Source organism: Arachis ipaensis, chromosome B4, assembly GCF_059453495.1.
Source record: "Arachis ipaensis isolate K30076 ecotype BB chromosome B4, ASM5945349v1, whole genome shotgun sequence".
Classification (NCBI taxonomy): Eukaryota; Viridiplantae; Streptophyta; class Magnoliopsida; order Fabales; family Fabaceae; genus Arachis; species Arachis ipaensis.
The window spans coordinates 6,853,296-6,877,364 of NC_142439.1; the positions used below are offsets into that span (position 1 = coordinate 6,853,296).

General features: G+C 34.8%; 4 protein-coding genes across 5 annotated transcripts in view; 1 reads left to right on the top strand and 3 right to left on the bottom strand.

Moving 5' to 3' along the window:
- The window catches only part of LOC107638661 (uncharacterized), a 34,088-nt gene extending 13,883 nt beyond the window's left edge, over positions 1-20,205 (bottom strand). The window contains exons 1-6 of one of the 2 annotated variants that reach the window (XR_015881046.1): positions 19,630-20,205; positions 19,379-19,528; positions 19,181-19,288; positions 18,972-19,016; positions 16,563-17,131; positions 15,558-16,334 (exon numbers count right to left, since the gene is read on the bottom strand). Coding sequence is in view for 1 of the 2 variants with exons in the window: in XM_016342017.3 (XP_016197503.1) it covers positions 15,642-16,334; positions 16,563-17,131; positions 18,972-19,016; positions 19,181-19,288; positions 19,379-19,528; positions 19,630-20,176 (2,112 nt within the window). In the remaining variant the exon portion in view is untranslated. Of the gene's footprint in view, positions 1-15,459; positions 16,335-16,562; positions 17,132-18,971; positions 19,017-19,180; positions 19,289-19,378; positions 19,529-19,629 lie in introns of those variants that run through there. The other variant, XM_016342017.3, reaches the window with a different exon arrangement.
- Positions 9,322-10,470, top strand: LOC148566565 (F-box/kelch-repeat protein At3g06240-like). The gene has a single exon (XM_088484306.1). The coding sequence runs from the start codon at positions 9,322-9,324 to the stop codon at positions 10,468-10,470; it is 1,149 nt and encodes a 382-aa protein (XP_088340432.1).
- On the bottom strand, positions 12,658-13,636 carry LOC148566566 (uncharacterized). Its single transcript, XM_088484307.1, has 2 exons — positions 13,415-13,636; positions 12,658-12,930 (listed from the first exon to the last, which is right to left on the bottom strand). Exons 1-2 carry the CDS (start codon positions 13,634-13,636, stop codon positions 12,658-12,660), a joined length of 495 nt encoding a protein of 164 aa, XP_088340433.1.
- A 683-nt stretch (positions 20,206-20,888) lies between the features above and the next one.
- LOC107638662 (Plastid-lipid associated protein PAP / fibrillin family protein) lies at positions 20,889-22,925 on the bottom strand. Its single transcript, XM_016342018.2, has 3 exons — positions 22,306-22,925; positions 21,539-21,734; positions 20,889-21,458 (listed from the first exon to the last, which is right to left on the bottom strand). Exons 1-3 carry the CDS (start codon positions 22,716-22,718, stop codon positions 21,147-21,149), a joined length of 921 nt encoding a protein of 306 aa, XP_016197504.2. The 5' UTR covers positions 22,719-22,925; the 3' UTR covers positions 20,889-21,146.
- Positions 22,926-24,069: the final 1,144 nt, after the last annotated feature.

Consider the following 24,069-nt stretch of genomic DNA (forward strand, 5'->3'; position numbering starts at 1 on the left):
TAGACTAACCATCACCTACCTAATTGGAATATTATTTAATGGCCTTAATTACGTGGTATACATGTATATGGTATTATGGATACCACTAGGTGCGGTTTATAGTTTCTTCTTGAAAAAGAACATGCGACCACTTAATTTAATAAGGAGAAATTGAAATTAAATTGGGTAAACCTCGCCATATTTTATGAATCATACCAAGTTATTTAGCTTAAGCAACTTTAAACCAAAACTGAGTTTTAGTGCTATCGATGTGTTCAGTTTAGGGTTCACGGTTCACTGTGTACGGTTCAAATTGTACGTTTCAATGTGTCAGGTTTAGGGATTACGGTTTAGTATGTGTTTGGATTACAGTTTACAAACGGGAGTTTGAATAAAATTAATTTTGCAAACTTGATTTTGATTAAAAGTAAGTTTGTCTTAATGTGATTTATGTTTGGCAATCTTTGCATCAAAATGAATTATAGTAAAATAAATGTTGTTCGGATTATACTACTCAAAATCACTTGTAAATAAAAAATTACTAAAATAGACACCAACTTAAATAATTTGTGTATATTATCTTATCATTTTAATTTACATAATTGAGTAGATCTTATTAATTAATTCTATAATAAAATTAATATTTATACACTAAAATAAAAATAATATATAAAAATTGGAAAAATATATTTTTAATTAAAACTAATAAAATATAAATTTTAGAGAGTACTAAGAATAATTAAAAAAATTAAATATTTATCTTGGTAGTAATTGAAATAAATTAAAAAAATTTATGATATTTTTTATATAGTATATGTTTATTACTCTCACTACTCTTTTTTAGTATGCTATAATTTATGAGTATTATTATTATTTACAATTAATTTTTTGTTTAATTTACTATACCTAATAGAATCAATAAATCACATTATAAAAAGATAATAAACTATGTAATACAAAAAATTACAATTATAAAAGAATATAATATCAAATAAATAATTAATAAAAATAAAATTAATAAATAATAAAAAAAGTGAGTTCATGTAAAAAAACACACCCTTATTCATTAGGTCTTATAGTGAATGGTTTATGGTTTATTGTTTGGCGGTTTCTACTTCAATGTGTACGATTCAATGTGTAGGATTTAGTGACTAGGTCTTATACTGAATGGTTTCGTGCCTATGGTTTACGGTTTGGCGGTTTTCGGTTCAATGTGTAAGGTTTAGGGTACACGGTTTGGTCGTTAGGTCTTATAGTGAATGGTTTCGTGCATATGGTTTACGGTTTGCCGGTTTTCGGTTCAATGCGTACAGTTCAATGTGTACGGTTTAGTGACTAAGTCTCGGAGTGAATGGTTTCGTGCCCATGGTTTATTGTTTGGCGGTTTCCCAGTCAATGTGTACGGTTTAGGGTTCACGATTTGGTCGTTAGGTCTTATAGTGAATGGTTCTGTGCCTATGGTTTATGGTTTGGCGGTTTCCTGTTCAATGTTTACGGTTTAGAGTTCACGGTTTGGTCACTAGGTCTTTTAGTGAACGGTTTCGTGTATATGGTTTCTTGTTTGCCAGTTTTCGGTTCAATGCGTACGGTTCAATGTGTACGGTTTAGTGACTAGGTCTTAGAGTGAATGGTTTCGTGCCAATGGTATATTGTTCGGCGGTTTCTGGTTCAATGTGTACGGTTTAAGGTACGCGGTTTGGTCGTTAGGTCTTATAGTGAATGGTTCTGTGCCTATGGTTTATGGTTTGGCAGTTTCCGGTTCAATGTTTACGGTTTAGGGTTCACGGTTTGGTCGCTAGGTCTTTTAGTGAACGGTTTCGTGTATATGGTTTCTTGTTTGCCGGTGTCCGGTTCAATGCGCACGGTTCAATGTGTACGATTTAGTGACTAGGTCTTAGAGTGAATGGTTTCGTGCCAATGGTTTATTGTTTGGCGGTTTCTGGCTCAATGTGTACGGTTTAGGGTTCACGGTTTGGTCGTTAGGTCTTATAGTTGACGGTTTTGTGCCTATGGTTTACGGTTTGCCGGTTTTCGGTTCAATGCGTACGGGCTAGGGTTCACAGACTAGTTACTATGTTTTAGATTGAATGGGTTCGTGCATATGGTTTATGGTTTGTCGATTTCTGGTTCAATGCGTACGGTTCAACATGTACTGTTTAGTGACTAGGTATAAGGTCTTAGGGTGTGTTTGGCAAACACGTTGGGGAGGAGAGAAGTCCGTTTGATCTTCTTGAAAGTTTCACTTTGATGTTTGGCAATTTTTATCTTTGTGGACGCAGAATTGATTCTGCGTCTTGAACCCACGTTTAGGAGAAGCTCAAATTTGTAGCTTCTGCGTTTCACGTTTCACGTTTCACATTTAGGAGAGGTTAAAATATTTCTTTTTTACCAACCCTACCCTTCATTTTCTTCTATAAGAATGATACTAGTAACTATTATCTTCACAGTCATTCTTTGTAGTTCTTCCAACTTCTTCATATCATTTTAGTTCCATTTTTTTTCATCAAAATCGTTCAGAGTTATTTCAATCACTAACAAATTGAAATTTTTTTATTTTTATTTAATTTTATCCATATGAATTTTATTTACGTTTTATGGTATTTTTTTGTTTATATGATATATGTTGTTGGTTTTATGGAATTTTTATTATTTCTCTTTAATTAATAAAAATTAAAGAGTACTGACGATACTAAAAAAAATTATAGAATATTTTCTTTTTTGCATGACATTATAAAATTTATAGTACTCTCTTTTATATTTTTATTTTTTATTGAATTTATTTTATTTATATGATAAATATTTTTTATATTATTTTTTATAGTATTCTGATTTTGCAGGCATATAAAATTGATGTCTATTTTAGTAATTTTTCATCTAAAAGTGATTTTGAGTAGTATAATCCGAACAACATTTATTTTACTATAATCAATTTTGATATAAAGATTACCAAACATAAATCACGTTAACCCAAACTAACTTATCATCAAAATCAATTTTTCAAAATCAATTTTTTGCAAACTCTGGTTTGCAATCTGTAATCCAAACACACACTTAATGGTTCCAGTTTTATAGTGAGTATAATCAATGTTATGCTACTATCAATTATACTAAAAAAGTTCCAAACACATTACTAATAGTTAGTTGTAAGTTTCGTTATTTTCTTTCGGGGTAGGAAGTGCTTTGCGATGAGGGATGGGAAGTTCAGTATCCTATAAGTAATAGGCAACGGGCCGAAAGGTGGAAAGCAAAAAAGTCATTAGGCAATAAATTAGATGATGAGTGTCCATGACAAACAAAAAATCAAAGAAGTGTGTGGGAGATAGGTAATGTTATACACATAGTTAATGAAAAGGAATATAACTCATAGAAAATGGACAAAAAAAATTTCTCCTTTCCTCGAGCTATCAGCAAATACGTGTATTATTTTCAAACTAACCTTTTCGAGTGTTTAGCTGTCGCATTAAACTTTGTTGTGGACTAAATCTTTGACCGGGTGTGTGATAATAAAAGATAATAATAAACATAATTCTATTATATGAGCATATTACTTTATGAGAAGTAATTGATTAAACTTAATGGAGACAAGCATTCATTACGAAAATTAAAACAAATCTTCCAGTAACCGATTGGTTAAAAAAAAAATAGACGGTTACCAGAAAATTTTTATTAGCTTTGACTACATCAATGTAAATAAACTAATGTATTGAGCTGAATAACTTCGAGTAGATCCAAAAGATGTAGACTTCGACTCAACAAAAAAGTTATATATAAAAAAAAAAGGTTGGAGCCTTATCTTTTACCAATCAGAAAAAAGAGTTTTATGTAATTTTTTTTTTTGCAAAACTTTAGGAATATAAACTGGATACGTAAACTGCCTCATATATTAGAAGTCTACAACCAAATATCAATCAGCTGTCAAAACTCCTTTGAATAGTAGGGACAACCTACCATGTTTGTTATTCTTTTAAGAAATTGTGCTTGCTAGTGGAGTGCAACTCATTAACTGTACATGTTGCAGTAGTTTTCATGTTTTTTTTAATAAAAAAATTAAACAGCAAAAACACCCAATGGCTGCCAGAGGAAAGCGACGGTCAACACAAAAAATAGAAAAGGGAGACGACGAAGCCAAAAAGGAACAAAGTAGAAAAATCTCAAGAAAAGTTGTCGACAAAGAAGTGATAGAACTGTCATCAAGGTTAGAATTAAATTATATTTCGACAAACTACTAATGTCCTTTTATACCGCTTCCGAATATAAAGTATTCATGTTTTTTAGTTTTGTTTCTCATAGTTTCCGAGGAAGCACCATGCATGACCAGCGACTACATGTCAATTTTAACGGTGGAGCCGGCAAAGAGATAGGCGACGACTTCTGTAAAACTACAGTCGTAGAACCTTCCCTAAAAGAAGTGGTAATGCAAATGTCGACGATGATGAATACACTTTCAAACCTGATTGCTTCCTAGACCAAGACGTGTTATCCTGTGTTTGGAAGTATGCCACAAACGATTAATCTTCGGAATGGTTTGCCCGATAACTTCAACCCTACAGTAATGTCTGTGATCATGAGCGGATTCAGCATGCCATCCGGTACTCTTGAGAGGAATCTGGATTCCTCCAAGAAGATTAGGTCCAACATGTCCAGCATTCATCAAGCCGCGGATTCAATATCGCATATGGCTACAAAGTGTTGTTCAATGTCTCCAAAGTGTGAACAAACACCGCCAGATGATTATGTTATTCGCCGAAGTTTGTTCAGCGATGATGGTACTGAAAAGAAGACAGTTACAGAACCAGTTATAACGAGTAGCTTAGACAAGGCTGTATATGTTAGCTACTTCAACCCGGCTGATAGAAAATTGCCACTAGCGAAGGAAACCGCAAAGATACCTGCGGTGGGTTATATCATGTTAAGTAAGTGTTAAAGATTTGTTGTTCTAATTAACTGTTAATAACTAACGGCTTATTTTTCGTTTTATCAGTGGACGTCTGTTTTGTTCTGTCCCCCAGCTGATATGGCACTGTGCAAGGACAAAGTTTCAGTCGTAATCTACGTCTTTGGTTCAGATCTGGAGGATGAAGAATTGAATTTGGAGATAATCTCACAGACAAACTTGTGGCACGCTAATAGGAGAGTCATGTATACTCTACTGCCAAACAAACCATTGGTGGACGAGGTATGGATTTTTCAGTCATTAGCATTCGTTAATTTCATAAATGAAATTCCTAACATATAAAATAATTTTAATAAGGGAATATATGTTTATATTTTTTCTTATTGGCCGTCATACAACGAACGATATAGCAGATCATAAACCTGACATCAAGCATGCTCATGTGTGATGCATGCAAGGACACGGGTTTTCCCTGCTTGTGGTTTTTACCGACTACATTTTCGGTGAGTGAAAACCATTAAGAGATTATCCATCTCCTGGTTTCCATTGATCTTATACATGTTCACGAAAAATCAAATTTCAGCAATTTGCCCTTAATTGGACTCACTCCCCAAAGACTTTGAAACGCTATTATGCTGAGGAATACATGGGAGAGTTTGAATCATTATGCAAGGTAACTTTCTAATTTAATTATCGTAATATATGATAATGTAAGTAAAGAATGCTTATTCCAATATAAATTATTTGTGTATATTTTTGTTAGATTTTTGTTCCAATGAATGAGGATAACATGCACTGGTACCTGCTTGTAATTGACATTGAAAAAAGACACCTAATATTACTGGATTCTAAACCATGCGTCTCAAGCAGAACCAGGCGCCGTCGTTGTGCGAAGCTAATGGTAGTGTTTCAAAATTTCTAATAGGCGGAAATAAATTCTAAATTGCTTGAACAGGCAGCCGACTTGACACTTGAAATAAAATTTACTTTGATTACAGGCACTGTTTATTGAGGAGATGCTTGATGACTCGACCTTCTATGCTAACCAAACAACACATAGACCAGTAATTTCGGAATATCCTATAATACACCCTGCAGAGATTGGCGAGCAAAACGATGACTCGTAAGAAACCTTATAAGTTTTTATTGATTGTTGAATTCTGAATCACTGAGAGACATCAATGAATTTGCTAACCTGTGATGAAAAAATTTTCCTTTTGCACAACTAAAAGAGACTGCTAACATATTTATTGACGTTTTTATTGTGCTATACATTGCTTTTCCTGCCAGCCTTGGTTAAGGAAGATAATATTTTTTACAGTACCATTCCATCTGCTATGATGATGTACCCTTAGAAATTAAGTTGGTTATAGACTTGAATAAACTTTTTTTAAATATACAAGGAATGATTAGTTTGGGTGACAACATGGATGAGGGAGTGCCAATGGAGGAGTAACTACAATATTAAGGTAATTATAAAATAAAATTGGTTTCATGGTTTCATATATTATCTCAAAATTTTAATCTAACCTATGCGTCTGAATTTTTTTTTTCTCTTAGGTAAATGACAGCACTAGATTACGGCTGGCTATTGATCTGGTCATGAATCCGTTCAATTTGAAATCCCAGGAAGTCCTTGAGGCAGCAAAGAAATACTACAACGAAATATCCAAAAAGGAAGAGCGATTAGTTAAGGGGATAGGAACTATGCTCTGAGTTATTTATACCTAAGGCATTAAAATAGTTGTGTCCATTGCATAAACTTTTAATAATTTAATGCTTGCAATAACTTAATCTGATTATGTTATTTGAAGGACTTTATGTTAATTTTTTATTTAGGTTTTGTGTTGCGCTTACTGATTGAGAAAAAGCTACTAGGTCATAAAAATTATGATTATGTTATTTGAAGTACTTTATGTTAATTTTTGAATGGAACACCACATTTTGTTATGTTAATAAAAAAAGGTTTGAATGATTTCCTATATTTTGTAAATCAATTCAGTAAACATGATTTCAATAATTTACCTAAATATAAACACAAGATCAAACTTATTATATTTTTTTTATTTTATATTGTGTAACCTTCGTTATGTTTATTCATTTAGTGATACGTATACCAATGAATGGTTATTAAACTACATTTACCTTTACCAAAACAAGAGTAATACAATTCAAATAGAGTTTATTATGTGTATTTATTATTTAGTTTAGATTTTCGAAAAGGTTTGATTAGTGATGAGGTTTGAATCCTAATGGATGGCTTCAAGATATCCCTTCAACTTCATATCCAACCGGTGTGACGTCTGGTTTTACCCTCTTTAAAAGTAAAACTTGACTTCCTAGAAAAAATCATATGACAACAACATTTTAAACCCTCTCCTAATTCACTCACCGCTCCTATCAACTTCAGAAACTAGTCAATAATCTTAGCAAACAAAGATGGAGCCAGAATTCCGGTAAGCATATAACTATTGTCTGCTTTTTGTTCAATTTTTTTTCCACAGACATGACCATCTGTCTTTGCATGGTTTGTAATTTTTAACATTGATTACTTCTCAACTTTCTGTTCTGTCTTTCCATGGTTTTTTTATTTTAAACAATACTGACTTTTCATTTTTTGGTTCGTGGTGGCTAGTTACATCAATGCCTTAAGGAACGTAAGAAGATGCCCTGACCAGACTTTCATCCTAAACCTATTCCCAACAGATGTAAGTTTATTTCAGACGTCGCAGACGCTAATTCTTTTTACGTTTTTTTATCTAATTTTTTTCAAAATCTGTTTAACATCTAATTTTGTTTCTCTAACTATAGGAAGATATAAGGTTTTCACAGCACATTGTATGGAACTTTTCGTTCTTCACAACCAGTGATCTCTACTTCATAGACAGACAAGACAACTGTCTCCATATCCACCCAAATAGAGATGGTGATAAGTACTGGATCAAAGCAGCTGACATAGGGAGGATAAGATCTCTCTATCGACCAACTCCATGGCTTATTCTGGAACTCAGTTACGTAGGTTGGGGTATCTTCTACATGCTTGCATTTGACAATACTCATTCGAAAGAAATGCCCAGAGCCGTTGATGAGATATATGCCTCCAACGTATTGCCGGACCAAATCAAACAGTGGCTGGCGGACAGATGCAAGGTACACCCGTTGATGAGATATATGCCTCCAACGTATTGCCGGACCAAATCAAACAGTGGCTGGCGGACAGATGCAAGGTACACTTCAACAAGGATGCACAGGTGGCTGCGTTTGAGACCAAAAGGTTATTACGCCGGCAGCATCGGAGGCAACAAGGTTCACCACCGCGTTCTCACGAGTCAAGGTAACAATAACTTGTTTACTTAGGAAAGTAAATTTACAGACTTTCTTATATTCATTGTTGTATAATAAATTTTCCAAAATTACTGCAGGTTCAACCGCCATCAACAGGGGGGAGGTGCAGTGGCAGGACCTAGTAGGAGGGCAGTCGCAGGACCTAGTAGGAGGTATGGAAGAAATTCGCCATCTGACTCTTCCGACTCGTCTGTGAACCAGATAACACCATCATCGTAAGACATAACATGACAAATTAATTTGTTTAAGGTTTATTGGTGAACTAATGTTTTGTAATAGTGTTTCGGTAGCCATGTCTATATGTACATGTTTACTTTTGTGGACATCTTCGATTAGTATTCTGTGTAATAGCTTTGATTTTCTGAATGTAAATTATCGTGTTGGAAATCGTTATTTTGTTAATGTATATATATCTATTGGTTTATTTTTGATCAAGTCTCACACAAGTCTACCATCAGAAGAATTTTTTTATTCCAGTCATTATTTGTAAGAACATTTGGTAACAAATACAAAATGTGGTGTGGGAAACTTGACTGTTGTTTACCTGTGGCTACATGGATGAGGGTGTGGCAGTGGTAACTGGTAACATCCTAATTAGGTATTGGAAATACTTTATGCTGAATCTGCGGAAATGATTAAATTGGGAGTAACATGATTTTCTTTAGGATGAGGGGTTGTAATGGTGTGATAAGGCCAACAATATTAGAAATCAAGTAAACAGATGAGTGACTATATTAGCAAAGTAAAACTTAATAGGGAAAATTGGCGGCTGCTTCTAATTTCAAACTTAATAAACAAAAAATCAAAGCTTATTGGAGTATGTTGGAATTCCAACGGAATTTATTTACTAGGATAGGCAAAAAAACTTTGGTAGACGAGACAAATTTAATGGTACACAACACCTAGTTCAAACAGGTTACGATAACACCGGTAAATACAATATTCTGCCACATCAATTCTCGTTGGATGCAACATCTCACACAATTAATAAGTTAGAGAAATTTAGGTTTATTACTTAAAAGAGAGCAACAGACTTCAACCATTCAAAAACTACAAAGTAAACACAACCGAAAACCAAGACTACGAAACGCGCGTCTAGTAAAATGACTAAATTCCAACTTCCCTTGCCGATTATTCCGGATGAACTGCTACAAGAAATCTTCCTGCGAAGTAGTGCCAAAGCTATAGGGAGATGTATGTGCTTGAATAAATTCTGGCACCGACAGCTACGCCAACCAGAGACATGCATACAACACATGCGAAGGCAGAAAATGTTAGATCAACATGTTTTGTTTCATGTTGGATACTCACTACTGTTAATGGGTTCAGATTCACTATATATAGTGAATGCTGCTTCTGGAGAAGAGGTGCATATTCAGCAACCTTTCGGAGTTGGCATCTATGGGTGGTTTCGTATTGTGGGAGTGTCAAACGGGAACATATGTTTCAAGTTCTCCCGTGAACAAGACGACACAAGACTTTTGGTATGGAATCTGACAACACAATGCTCTAGAGAGATTTTCGACCCCCACAGGGACCACGGTAGATCGTATTTCCCAGTATATGGTTTCGGTCATGTACCAAACTCAGATGCATACACAATCATACATATGTGCAAAAGGGACATAGCTGATGCCTACGTTTTTTTCTCTAGATATTGTTCAAGGCGTTCTACATGGTTTCACTGCGTTGATTGTCTCCCTGGTGTAGAAAAAATTGACCCTAACTCTGTTTTTAATAATGGTCATGCGTATTGGATAACTGGTACAGGAGATAGCTATGCTACACCCAAGTCTGTTTTATGTTACAGTGTTGAAGATGAATCATTTAGCGAGGTGTCTATTCCAGTCGGTGCAATATATACCGTTCACAATTTACTAACCCACAAGGAAAAAGTTGCACTACTTGCTCATACACACAATGAATTTGGTTATGTCGCAGCAATTTGGCACTTGAATAAAGACGCCGGTGGAAACAGAATATTAGAGCAATACTGCAGGTTTGCGAGTCGAAGCATCAGAGAAAATCCAATACTATTCGTGGATGATAACCTACTTTTGTTGGTGAACAATTCAAAGGAAAGAGAGTTACTCGTCAATTACAGGTACAGAGAGCTTGTGTTGACAGAATATGACATCGAACATGGCACTAGAAATCTTTTGGTGAGGAGAGCATGGCGATACCCAGAAACGTCACACCCGATCACAGTAAGGTCTACACTCAAGTATTTTGCAGGGATGTTTCCTGTCTAGAAATAATTGACATTTAGATCTACTCCGACTACATGTATTGTGGTACTTGGTTGAAACTCTATATTTAGTATTCCGGTTGATGTTAATTATGTTTTTTTTTGTTAATGAAATCCCCAGAACTGTTATGACACTGGTTAATTCCTAGTGTTTTTTCTTTCAGTTGGTCTTTACAACTGTATGTTTTACATTGGTTTGAAAAAGCCAAAATTAAGAGAAATGGTTGCATAACAACCTCAATCTATCTAATTCGATGTGTCATGTAGTGTTCCTCATGTACAGGAGATTTATAATGGTGTTATTCTGTTTCTAACCATCCTAGTATAGGGATTATGTGAGAAATATCAGTTAACCTACTAACATTTTAGGCGAATATTCAATCAAGAAATGCTATTCCAAAAAAAGATTGATCAAATTAACGGTTAACACACACATGAATGGAATAAATAGTTACCTGGAAAAATTTGGTTTTCTTTTAAATTTCCGGAGAGAGTTGGGCTTAACAGGTTTCAAGCCAGTTGCTGCATTAATCCTCACTTGAATTATCCACTAATTGTTTTTGTAGCTGGCCCAAATTGATAGATAGCCCACTTTACTTTTAGATAGACTTGAACTACCAAAAAATAAATGTCTTTCCAGGTTAGTTGACCTAGCCCAATCCCAAGTATGACAGAAAGATTAAATATTCAGTTAATTAAAGTAACAAACGCTGGAGAAAAAAAATTTGGATGACCTTTGATCATATACTATGTTACACCTTAATACCTAACCAGAACTCATCCGGAATAATCGTGAATCGAGACAATTCGACCTATAATTCGACCAAAATTTTCCTATGTAACACGATTCGACCAAAAAAGACGACATATAAACAGACATATAAACGGGCAATGTTACAAGAGAAACTTACATGATGGCCCTGGGTTTCAGGAGAACAATTGTATACACCACTGCTTTGTTGGACGATGGCATAACGTAGCCCAATGCACGGTAAAACCTGCAATAAGCCATATACTCGTTCAATATTACTTTATAAGAAGAAAAACAGAGCAACCCAGTACATGGTAACTTGGTAAGACCTGCAATAAGCCATTAGCACTCCATAAACAAACTCCAGGTTGCACTCTACCTCCACGGCCATGTCGCTGAAATGATCAACCCATTAGCACTCGTTCATTTACTTTGGCTTATAGAGTAATAGGAATTCAATCAAGTGCATGAAGGGGTGAATAAAGTCAAACAAATTGAGCAAACAAAGGATTCAGCAATAATGGGAAGTTATGATTTTTTAAAAAGTCAAATCTTTCAATTGGAGTATTATACATCATGTGCAAGGGTATAAAGATGATGATCTACAACTTCAATACCTGATGAGATGAAGCCTTTAAAATCCATTATGTTAACAGACAGGCTAGCTTATTTCAAGCATCATAGCTGCTATCCTTTGCTGAACAATTTATGTGTATTAGAACAAAGCAGTGGCCATTCATCATGATCAAATAAACTACAAGTGTTAAGATTTATTTAGGTTCAAGGGATTAGGAATTTGGAAACCTATGCAGGAAATTTTCTGAAAGGAAAGCAATTAAACTTGACTAACAAGTTGCAATTCAACAAATTTCCAAAGCCTAACAAAACATTCTAGTTTACTTTCAGCTTCTTCATTCTCTCACAACTTAAAATTTATGCTGCACACTAGTATATAAGAAGAAAAACAGATCTTGTCAATTATCTATTGTGGTGGCTGCATGATTTGTCATGGATTTACCAACCAAATCATTGGTGTATATTGTCATGCCCTTCACCTTCCTACTCTTACAGAATTGCCGAAGATTGAGTTATAACATGACTACAATCTTAAGCATTCGTTTCAGTAATAAAAAGGTTGCTATTTTCTGGTATTTAGGCTGACTTACTATAACATATTAGCCTTCATATGCTACTGAAATTAGTAGGGAACTTTGATAACTAAGTCACAAAAATAAATACCATAAAACATATACGTATCTATAGGTAAAACATAATCAAATTCCAACCATGTTGCCCATATCAAATAAACGACATCGACAATTTTTGCTTTAAAAGCTTCAAGCAATTGTGTGTCTACATTCTAGCAGAAAAATTCTGAAAGAAGGAAATTATTCTTAAGTTTCTCAACCTAATAGAGGTGCTTCAGGTTCCGATTTTGATCTAATGGTTAGACTTTGTTGATGAAGCCTCCATCTCTCTTGCAGCTGCTTCTCTAGTCTTCTTTCTCAACTCTGCTTGTATACTTTTCTTGTTCAGCAACTTCTCTAGGTTTAATATTCTTTCCTCTACATGTGCTATCAGGTTATCCATTCCCAAATGTTCTTCAACATGATTCTGCTTTCCATCACCCGATCCCCTTGTAGCCTCCCCCGCTCTGACCCTTACAATGTGGTCATCAACCCAGAGAAAGAATTTGCAGTGTGCTTCTGTCACCTATATCAAATAGAACACATTGAATGTATGGTGGTACAAAACACTCCAATTCAATCTAATACACATATGTGAATGTAATTAATCCCTAAAGGCTAAATATTAAAAATCCTTTCAAATTTTAAAGCCATTTTTATATCAGATCAGGTTCCATGTGAATTCATGTCAAAATCAATATTTTTAATCTAGGTACATCTATTTTCAAGAAATCAACTTTTTCACAGTTCTCAATTATTCTTCATAATTAACCAGCATCAATATTAAATCATATACAATATCAACCCAATTTAACAGCATATCGCTCACAAAATCAAATCATTTTCATAACCAATAGGCATGCCATTAAACAACTAAAAATCACATCCACAACAACTTGATCTAGGGAAAAATAACCAAAGTCTATATTCTAAACTCCATTCCAAAAATTCAAAATTTAGCCAATTTTAGCATAAACTTAGTGATCATACATGAAGAATCGGGTGCTTACCTTTAACAATGGGCATCCAAAAAATAGTCTATTCGGGTTGCTGTTTGTTTTTGACATGTAACAGATAGCATATTTTCCGCAGAAGCATTTTGGGGCAACACCATCTGTTACATCCGCAGGTTGCAGTGAAGTTGAACTAGCATATCCAGCTATCAGTTCCTGTTGTCCGCCGGCTTTGCCTCTGCCTCGTCTCGTGTTTGAGGAGCATGCATCACTGGCCATCAATCTGATTAACATTAAACACCACCATGAACAACTATTACCAACTATTGCATTCAAAATTGAAACAATCTGCTTTGATTAATGGTGATTAAAGAAAGTGAATAACAGAACAAATCACGCAAAATTGGTTATGAAAATCGACAACAAAAAGAAACGAATCAGCTATAAGAAGAAGCAGTAGGCCTTACAATGGTTTTTCGAGAGGATTTTCGACGTGGATCGACGGAACCGTTCCCGGCAAGGGGATGAGTTATGTTCTTTGATGGTTTGGGAAATACTTCACTCCGCCTGTGAGTCACAGAAAAGGACAACCGCGTAACCCTAGACGAAGAAGCAGTAGGCAGGGTCTTCGACGGGGTTCGAAAAAATCTGTCACTAACGATGACTCACCGAAGAAATCAGAGGAATGAGGTAGAAGAAGAGGTTGTTGACATTACACGGGTATTTGGGGCAAGGTTTTGCGAGTGGGTCGCCGGAAAAATCAAACGCTTCAACTACAGGAACGGTTGGAGGAACAGCGAGGTAGAAGAGGAAGCTCTGGATATTACATGGGTATTTGGGGAAGGTTTTGCGAGTGGGTCGCTGGAAAAATCAAACCCGTCACCTATAGGAAGGGTAGAGGAAGCAGTGAGGTAGTAGAAGAAGAAGAAGTGGACATTACAGGGGTATTTGGGGAAGGTTTTGCGAGTGGGTCGCCGAAAAAATCACACCCATCACCTACAGTAAGGCTGGAGAAGAAGGAGCAGTGGTCAGTAGGGGAGAAGAAGCAGTGAGGTTGAAGAAGAAGCAGTTCCTTCCAAGTGTATTTTGAGAGGTAGAAGAAGAAGAAGCTGTAGACATTCAAATGGTATTTTGGGAAGATTTTGATTTCTTTGGTATTTGGGGAGGGATTTGTAAAATCAACTATTTGCACATTACACACAGTATAAATACGTTATGTGGTATAATGTAAATACTATAAAATAAAATGTAGTATGAACACATTTATTGAATGCATTAATGCAAGGTTGAAAATTTTACTTGATCAATGGCTGAAATGATGACACATGTGCAAGGGTAACTTACCCACAAAATTACCATGAGTTTGGAAGAAATCACCATATTTTTAATATTTTATCACATATCTAATTAGCAAGTACTCAAACGAAGATGACAAAAATATCATGAAGATATTTTATTTAAAAGTGTGACTTATTTATTTAGTCACATTTTAAACAACGACAAGTCGACAACACTTTTATAAATATCAAAATCTAATCATACAATCCATCATTCAAAGATTAAAAAAAAAATATTTTCATATGAAGACAATTATAAAGTCTTCATTGTAGTATCCACCTATCTAATTATCTATGATCTATCTACCGTCTTGCAACAGTGTCACTGTCACAGTACCACCAATAATATATGAAATAGAGAAAAAGATAAATAGATCATTGATATTTTGGTCTGCGGACATTTATATCATTAAAGATTTAAAAATGCATTTAAGTTCCTGAATTTCTCAAAATCTGAACATATTGATCTTGGGTTTAATTGGTCATATTTTAAAAATTTTTCCACATGTGCATCCGTATATCGATATGTCTAGGTTTTAAAAACTCTCCCATAGAAGTCATGTTTGATTTTTTTTTTATTAGGTTTGCCAGACTCCAGTAAATAGAGAGATCGATATGTCTAGATTTTAAAAATATTAGGAACTTAAATGTATTTTCAAATCGTTAGAAATTTAAATACCGGTGGGTCAAAAAGTTAAGGATCTATTTTTTTTTCTCTATAAATTAAAACAAATTAATTAAAATATCATTTTAAAGACAAATTAATTTTGAATTGAAACTTATTTTTATTATGAGAAACACTCACATAATAGTGCATAGAATACAGAAGGTATTGATTACAAAAAAGGAAAAAAGAAATCTACATGTTAATTCAGAAAGAAATAACTGCAATAATATGCATATGCATACAATACTGACAATACAAGTGAATATATAAGGCGAAATAGCTAGGAATGTTGAAATTTCTTGGCAAGAGAGCTACGAAGCCTTCTTTTCCCGGACCTTCTAGTTGTCTTGATGACACGTTTTGGAACGAACCTCTTAAACATGTCCCAAAGTTGTGTGACGGCTCTCTTGAAAGTCATGTAGAGTGGGAACTGCATCAATGCAAATATGGTGACAGGTATAAACGCAACGCTATACAACAAATTGGCGCTCCATCTTTTTGAATTCAGGCTCCTACTTATGGTGAGCAAAATGGTTGCGGTGAAGGACATCATGGTCGTAATCAACGCGAAGAACAGCAAGGTGAAGCCTAGCGAGAGCCTTCGAGGGAGTGAGCTACGGAACTGCCACATGTCAAATGGAGATGAGAGTATGGAGAGGAACATCACAACTGAAGACAGAGAGCTCCCAAGTGCCAAAACATCCATGATCGTGAAGAACCAGAAAACGGAAGATCCTATCAGTTTGGGGACGCCATTGTCATCAGTTCCTCCTGGAACTTGGTAAATTGCTGCAAACACAACGGTGGCCACTAACACAGCCACTGCTGAGCATGATTGAGATGTCTGCTTCAGCCATTCTTGTGCGCTCTTTAGCATAGCGTCATGCTCCATTTCAAATAGTTCTTTTCCCGTTTGGTTCATCTCATCATTGCAATGCATGTGAAGGTACGAAGGGGTTATGTTCCTCACACGCTGCACGCATCATAGAAATGTTTTTACGTGGAATTATGGATGGAAACTCAGGTGCAGTCGACTTCACATAAAGTTGATACTTGAGAGGTGTCAGATGATTTGACTGATTTGACTAAATTCTCATCAAACAGTTCTCAAGTATCAACTCCACGTAGAGTTGACTTGACTGCACATAGTTTTCACCTTATTTATATGAAATTTGAAATCGTAGCTAGCTAGCTAGCTTACCTCGAACCAACGGAGCTCTTCTTGTAGTTCATATACAACGCCGGCCTCGTGGTTTCTCTTATACTTCATCGGTGCAACGTAATGCAACAAGGTGCGACCCTCTCTACCGATTCGACCCGCCAACTTCTTCATCATTGAAGTGCCACAGCAAGTCTTTAGGAATCGAAAAATTTCAAGTTGTCGTGTCCTGACTGTAACTTGAAGCACATCAAGCTCTTTTACATCAACATGGTTTATAGCATCTGGGTGTACTTCGATTATTTGCTCAATGATTTCCACAATTCCGGTGCTAGCTGCTAAGAGCAATGGCGTAGGGCTATAACTGGTGGCATCTACCTTTTGCGGCCCACCCTTCTCATCCTGTCTGCTATCCCTCTTTTTTTGGATCAATCTGTGACGAACGGAGACTTCAAAAATTGGAAAAACAGCCACCGTTCGTTGCCGTTGACTAGTAACACGAATGTTATTTTCTTGCCATGAGTAGTCTTTTGGCACTAACACCTTGGTTAGATGCATAACTAACTTGTGCTGCTTCTTTGTCTGCCAAATGTCATTTATCACCACCCATTCTGCATCAGTGGATTCATTCAAATGGAAAAACTCAACTTTAGAGAGACAAAGAAAGTGTATTGTTAGAAGGCTTTATAAGCAAACTAAAATTAGTAATCAAAATTAATTATTAATATAAAATATATATTAAAAATAAATTAAATAATATATGTATATATTTATAAATATATTATGTGTACATCAAAATCAACTATTAAAATTAGTCACTAATATAAAATATATATTAAAAATAAATTAAGCTACATATATTTATATATAATATATAATAATTAATTTTAATGCACACATAACTTTTTGCTTTACAAATTATTAGTAAAGAGAAATATTAGAAGGCTTTTTTGGTTAATAGGTATCTAAATATCGTTTTTTTTTTTTTTACCAATACTCACAATCTGTGATCTCTTAAGTGATTATAGAAAGACTATATCATTTGAGTTATTACTCATTAGCATGTATCTAAATATCCTTAATTGTTAATATGATAATGCCAAACATTAAAACTTAAAGCAAATATAATAAAAATAAAAGGACAATCTAAATCTCGAAGGGTTATGCTATGTGTACACCAAAATTAGCTACCAAAGTCAGCCACCAGTATAAAATATATGTTGGAATATAAATACACATTGAAAATAAACTAAACTACACATGTATTTATACACAAATACATTAGTGACTGATTTTAAAAGCAGATTTTGATGTACAAATAGCATTTTTCAATCTGGAATAACAATTGTTTATTTTAATATAAAGTTGTTAAAAAAGAAAAATATAATAATTTTTTTACATATTTTTTTATGAAAAAATCTAAAGAGCCAATTACAACATAAGCCAACTCAAGTCAATTATTTATATTTTTAATTTTAAAATTTTAAAAATTAAGATGGTAAAAAGTTATTTTTTTTTCATAATAGACCTCTTATTTTTTAACTAGTTAACTCTAATTGACTATCTGTTGTAGTTAGTTCTCTAGTAGAATTATTTTTTTATTATATATAATTCATGTGTATATGTCAGCATGCATATGCAAAAATTAATAAACAATTTCAGTAGGTACCTAATAAAAATTTAGTTAATAATAAGTTAACAAATATTTTTGAATTGTATTTTATATTAATTAATTATTATTAATTAATAATTATTTAAGTTTTATGTTTTAAAAGATACAAAATTAATAATTATTAACGAGGAGTGCTAGGGTGTCAGTAACTTTTGTGTTTTGTAACCATCAATTAGCCATCAATAATAGTGATTTTAATGGTGTGGAATTACATCTAATGACAAAAAATCACTCACTTTTCTTTTGATGGTTAAGTGCTGACCACAAAATACAAAAGTTGTTGGTCCCTAGACTTTTCCATTATTAATTACATTTATTATTTTTTTTTGGTGACTATTAATTACATTTATTTAAAGTTGCCTGTTATTTATCTATACTTTTTCATTAATAAAAAGTTAAAAATTTAATATATTAGACAACTATTAATTTTTAAAATAACAAGAAAGGCTAAAAGATTATTATAATTTATTGTTATTAGCAATTAGTTAGTTATTAATATTTAAAAATATAGATTAAAATTATGTTGTTAAATGATTAGAATAAAAAATTAATTAATTGATGATTAAAAATAATAATAAAAAATAATAAATTTTAATGGCCTAAATATTTTTCGTATTTTTATTAATAAACGAGCGTATGCCACATAAACACTGTAACTTGGATTTATCAATAACAAATTGGAACTTAACAAAAGTTATGCAAGTGGATTAAAGCAGGCACGTATCAAATTGAATTGAATCGCGCTTGGAACAAGGTTAGCACTTAGCAGTATTTCGCACCTTCAGCAAGAAACTTCCAAATAGCACGGTTGATTCTTGTAAACACTGCAATGTAACTTGGCGTATTCATTATCAAGAATAAGAATTGAGCATGCATATGCAGCAGATCAGACAATTGGTTTTCAAAATATGGACTCTTAACACTTTTAACCATCAATTTTGTATTCCATATAAAATGAATACAGCTCTGTTTCTTCTCCAAAAAGTACCTGAGGTGTGTGCATTTCCATTTCCAATTCCATTTGATGATTCTGTCCCTTGCCTGAGAACCCGTATGCTTTCATGATCAAAATCTTGGTACTCGTACTCCGGAAGCACTGTTAATCAAATTAGTAAGAACCATCAATGGATTAAAATAAACTGTATTAAAATCGAAATGCAGAGGGAATAAAAAAAAAGCTAAATACAATAATATATGAGAGATTTGAGAGTGCTGAATTGGGAATGGCTTGGGAACACAAAAGGCATCTTGGCTAACAGTTGAAGACTCGTAAATTTGCTATCGTCCATTTCATTAGCCAAACTACCATCCACTTCCAGCAACCAAACCGCAACATCTGCGCCAAAAAGGGGGGAACATTTATATATAATATAAGATAAATTGACATAATAGATTTAATTGTACACTTATTTAATTCATAAAATAATACAAACTTACCAAAGTGTTGTCCAATTATAGCAATATGAAGAATGGAAGTTTTGTCAGCACCTCTATAGAAATGCTTTCGCAAGTCAGCAGGGCCTACACATTTAGCAACGTGCTGGAGCATCTTGAGATTCCCTTCCTTAGAAGCCGTGAAAATCGGGGTTTCCTCATACTCGTTTTTCAGTTCCACCAATGATATCTTCTGCGGCGCCTGCACCTTCTTCTCGTAGTCGAGCACCAACTCCACTGCGTCAAGCTCCTTGCAACTTGCGGCCGCCACGTGGAGAAGCGTGTCCCCATCGTCATTCGCCTTTCTCAGCGCCTGCCACCTCTCTTCCTCGCCAACCATTTCCAGCAACTCCTTCAGTAGTTTTGCGTCGCGGGTGGACTCTAAGGCCATGGCAACGTGAAAGGGCGTGTTTAAGCCCATATCCATGGGCTTAAGCAAGGCCCGCTTGTTATTTGCGAAGAATTTCTTGAAATCCTCCCAGTCTCTGAATAAAGCCGCTCGTTGAGCATATTCCATGTCAATTACATTGGACCCTGATTCCTCACCCATTTCCCCTTAAACTAACTAACTAATTTGTTACTCTTCAAGTCTTGTCTTAGCTATATATAGTGGATATAGGCTTCAATTTTACATAATCAGTTTATCTGAACCTTTACTTGCCAACTTAGCTAGGCATATAATATAAACTGAAATAAAAGATGTCAGCGAATGCATCATGCTTTTTCTTATTCTTTGCTTAAAATATTACTACATCGAATCGGAATAACAAAAAGGGGGGGGGGGGGGTTCATTGGTTATTCTTTGGCCCAAAATGAGAACCTAATGTGTTGAAACATGAATGATGGTTAGTAGTTTGAAATAAGAGGCTTGTGATTGAAGAAAATGGTGAATAACTGTGCAAGTGAAGTTATTTATACCACAAGTGAATCCAATTGTGCTATGTAATATGTATGTTCTTAAAGTTAGTTAAATAACAAGTTTTCCCGCCTGTGGCAACTGAGAGTCTGCCACCTGTAGAAAATAACCAACCATACTAATGCTAGTGGATCCAAAATTCCAAATCATCCAAGTATGAGATGAAAAACCTTCAGGTAAAAACACTTATTCTCTTCATCCTTCCTAGCTAGTTCATACAAAATTCCAATTATGCTTCCGATTCAAACCTTCTTTTGAGTGTTCCTGTTCCCAACGCCAAACCCAGCACGCACACTTATCATTCTTATGTTATTTGGGTATGGCATTTATTGATTGGTCATTCAAATTGGTAAATCCACAAAAATAGAGATTTTATATCCTTAGTTCGTCAGGGACAATATTGATGCAGAACCAGATTGGATCTTGAACCCAACTCTAAACTAAGTTATATCATTAACAGTACTTTACATCCTTATTACATCAAGGATGACAAATTTAAGATAAAACATATGATGCCACAGCACTAAGGCTTTCCTTTCTCATACAAATTTCTTATTATATATATAGTGATAATAATAATGGCGAAAATGCGAAGAAACAAGCTTCAGCTCAAGAGAGAGCTTCCTTCCTTGATAAGAACGAAGACACTACCACCGTCACCCCTGGAGATGCGAAGTTCGTCGTCCAGGTAGGTGGTGAGCAACCACGACTGAGCGTTGCTGTAGGAGATCGGGAACTTCAACGGAGGCTGGCTGGAGATAGTTCTTGCGACAGAAGATGCCGTGTCTTGGACAGAGGTGAGTATGCCCTTGAAGGGTGTGAGATCAATCTTCTGCCCCAAGAATTCCACATTTTCTGGTATAACCAATGAGTCTGTCAACTGTGGAGTGCCAATGACCCCTTCCTCAAACTTGATCTATAAAAAAAACACAAGAGTTTGTCACTTTTGCATTGGGGAATTGCTAAATTAGTAAGGATGAAAAACCAAACGCAGACCTGAACGCGTTTTGGGCTGCGGACTTCAAATTTTGCATTTGTGCTGATGGAGGTGGTGGCCAAGGGACCGGCAAAGCGAACGGAGTTTTGGGCGGTGAAACTCTCGGAATCAATGGTCTGAGATATTTCCTCTACCTTCACCAATGGAAGTGTTCCGCTTGACAACAACGGGAACAACCCTGCAAAGGAGGTATACCTGAGGAGATAAAAGTAATTATTATACATAAGCAAGATTTGTTGCATTTGTCAAAAGTTGCGGCTATGATATTCACTTTGATGTGACTAAGTCCATAAGACCATAACTTAGATCTCCAATCCAGCACTTAAAGTTCAATTAGAAAAATAAGAATTAGGCATAGAGGAATGCTAGAGTACCAACAAGTTTTGTGAGTTATAGTCATCAATTAGTCATCATATTGATGTTTTTAATAGTGTGAAATTTCATCCAATAATGTGAGATTACTCTTTCTTCTTTTGATGGTTAAGTGCTGCTCCCTTACACTTTCTCTTAAGCATAAAGTGACTTGCAACTTATAACCACCAACCACTTAGCTAGCTTAGTTCCTAGGACAGTAGGACCAGACTCTAGCGATCCACAAAGTACACAGATTATGGCTATCACATTAATGCAACTAAATTTTTTTGTACTAGGCCAGCCTAACCTATCCAACATTTCTTGCAATTTTTGTTTTTAGAACAAATAAGCAAAATTTTATCCGAATTGAAAAGTAATAAAAATAAGAAAAGAAAGGAAGTTAGTTAGTTACGCGAGGATCCATTTTCCGTTGAGGAGAGTCAACGCATCGGTGGGAGCAGGGGTAGGATTCTTTGCCTCGAGCTGAGTGATAAGCTCAACAATCTCAGCTCTCGTGTCACTGGAAGCCTTCAATCCACGATCAGTCCCGTAAAACGAATCCACCAGCGCCTTCTTCAGCCGCCCAGCCTCCGTCTCCTCCGCAACCGCCACTCCCGAATAACCGCCCTCCTCCTCGTTCGTAACGGCTCTCACGCAGAACACCGGCCTCGGGGCATCCGAAGAGACCCCGATGATGGGCTTGGTGAATACTCCGAGATGGAGAATGGAAGGAGTGGGAACGAGGCGGGAGGAGGAGGGGATAGGGGCGAGGGAGCAGGAGAGGTTTCTGCATCGGAGCTGAAAAAGTGAGGAAGAAGAAGCCATTGTTGTTGGTTTTCGGTGATGAGTTTCAATTTGGAGTGTTTGTTGTTGGATGAGAAGAGATTGAAGGAAGGGAAGAGTTATAAGAAAGGGAGAGAAGGAAGAGGAGTTAAAAGAGGAAATCACAACCAACGATTTTGATTAGTATCAGACTCGGTGAGGTTTGTCTGACCCCAAATAGAAGACGGAAAGTTGTCAAACCAAAAGAGCGTGTCTTTCCTCTTAAATTACAATTTTCTCCCTGCCTAATTTTCCTTTTTGCCTCATAATTTACTTGTGGAAGGTTATTCTTATTCAAGGTTTTAACCAAAAATAAAAATTTATCTATCATGAATTCGATTTATCATTTTATTTTGAGTAAAGTATTGTTTTTGCCTCCAACGTTTGGGGTAAGTCCTATTTATATTCCTAACGTTTAAATCGTCCTATTTGTATTCTTAACGTTTATAAAAGTGATTCAATGTTATTCTACTATCAATTATACTAACAAATCAGATTATATTTTTCAATTATTCTTACTTGGATGTATTCATTCTCAATTAGGTCTCATTTTGATGTGATCGATTTTAATATTATACCCACTATTTGTATTTAAATTCAATTATATCTCTAGAAAAGTGAATTATGTAAATGTTGTAGGAATTAGTTTCAATATTTGATGAGCTATTTTTCGAAGTAAATCATCGATTCTATCCCAGACATTTATATTCTAACTTCAAGAAGAGATTTTTAAAACTCAAACTAAAGCACTCATGATGTGTAATTGACGGCAGGATAACATTGAATCACTTTTACAAACGTTAGGAATACAAATAGAACGATTTAAACGTTAGGGACACAAATAAGATTTACCCCAATAAAACAAAAACAATACTTTACTCTTTTATTTTTTAGGGAAAAAAATCGTGTATGCTATGCTAAGCAAAAGCTTTTCCCATTCACTCATGTTATTGGTAGTTGCGGTTTTTCCCGGTGGATGGATTGTTATCGCACAAAAACAAATCTAATAGTAGACTAATGCCATTGCCATGCAAAAATTTATTATTTTTTTTTGTTATCAATTAACTATTAATATTTAAAAATAATTAATTAAATATATTATTAAATTATTAGACTAAAAAAATTAGAATAAATAAATTAAATTAATAAATAAATAATAATTAAAAATAATAAATTCTAATCTTTTTTTTTCTATACCGTGGACAAAGGATAATATGGGTATTTGAATAAAAGGCAAAAAAGAGAGACGTGTATAATGCATATAGGCCGTTTTATCGGTCACATAAATTGGTCCCTTTGTAGTTGTTACGGGTGGAAGCAGAATGGTGGATATTTGAGTTATTTGAATCTGCGG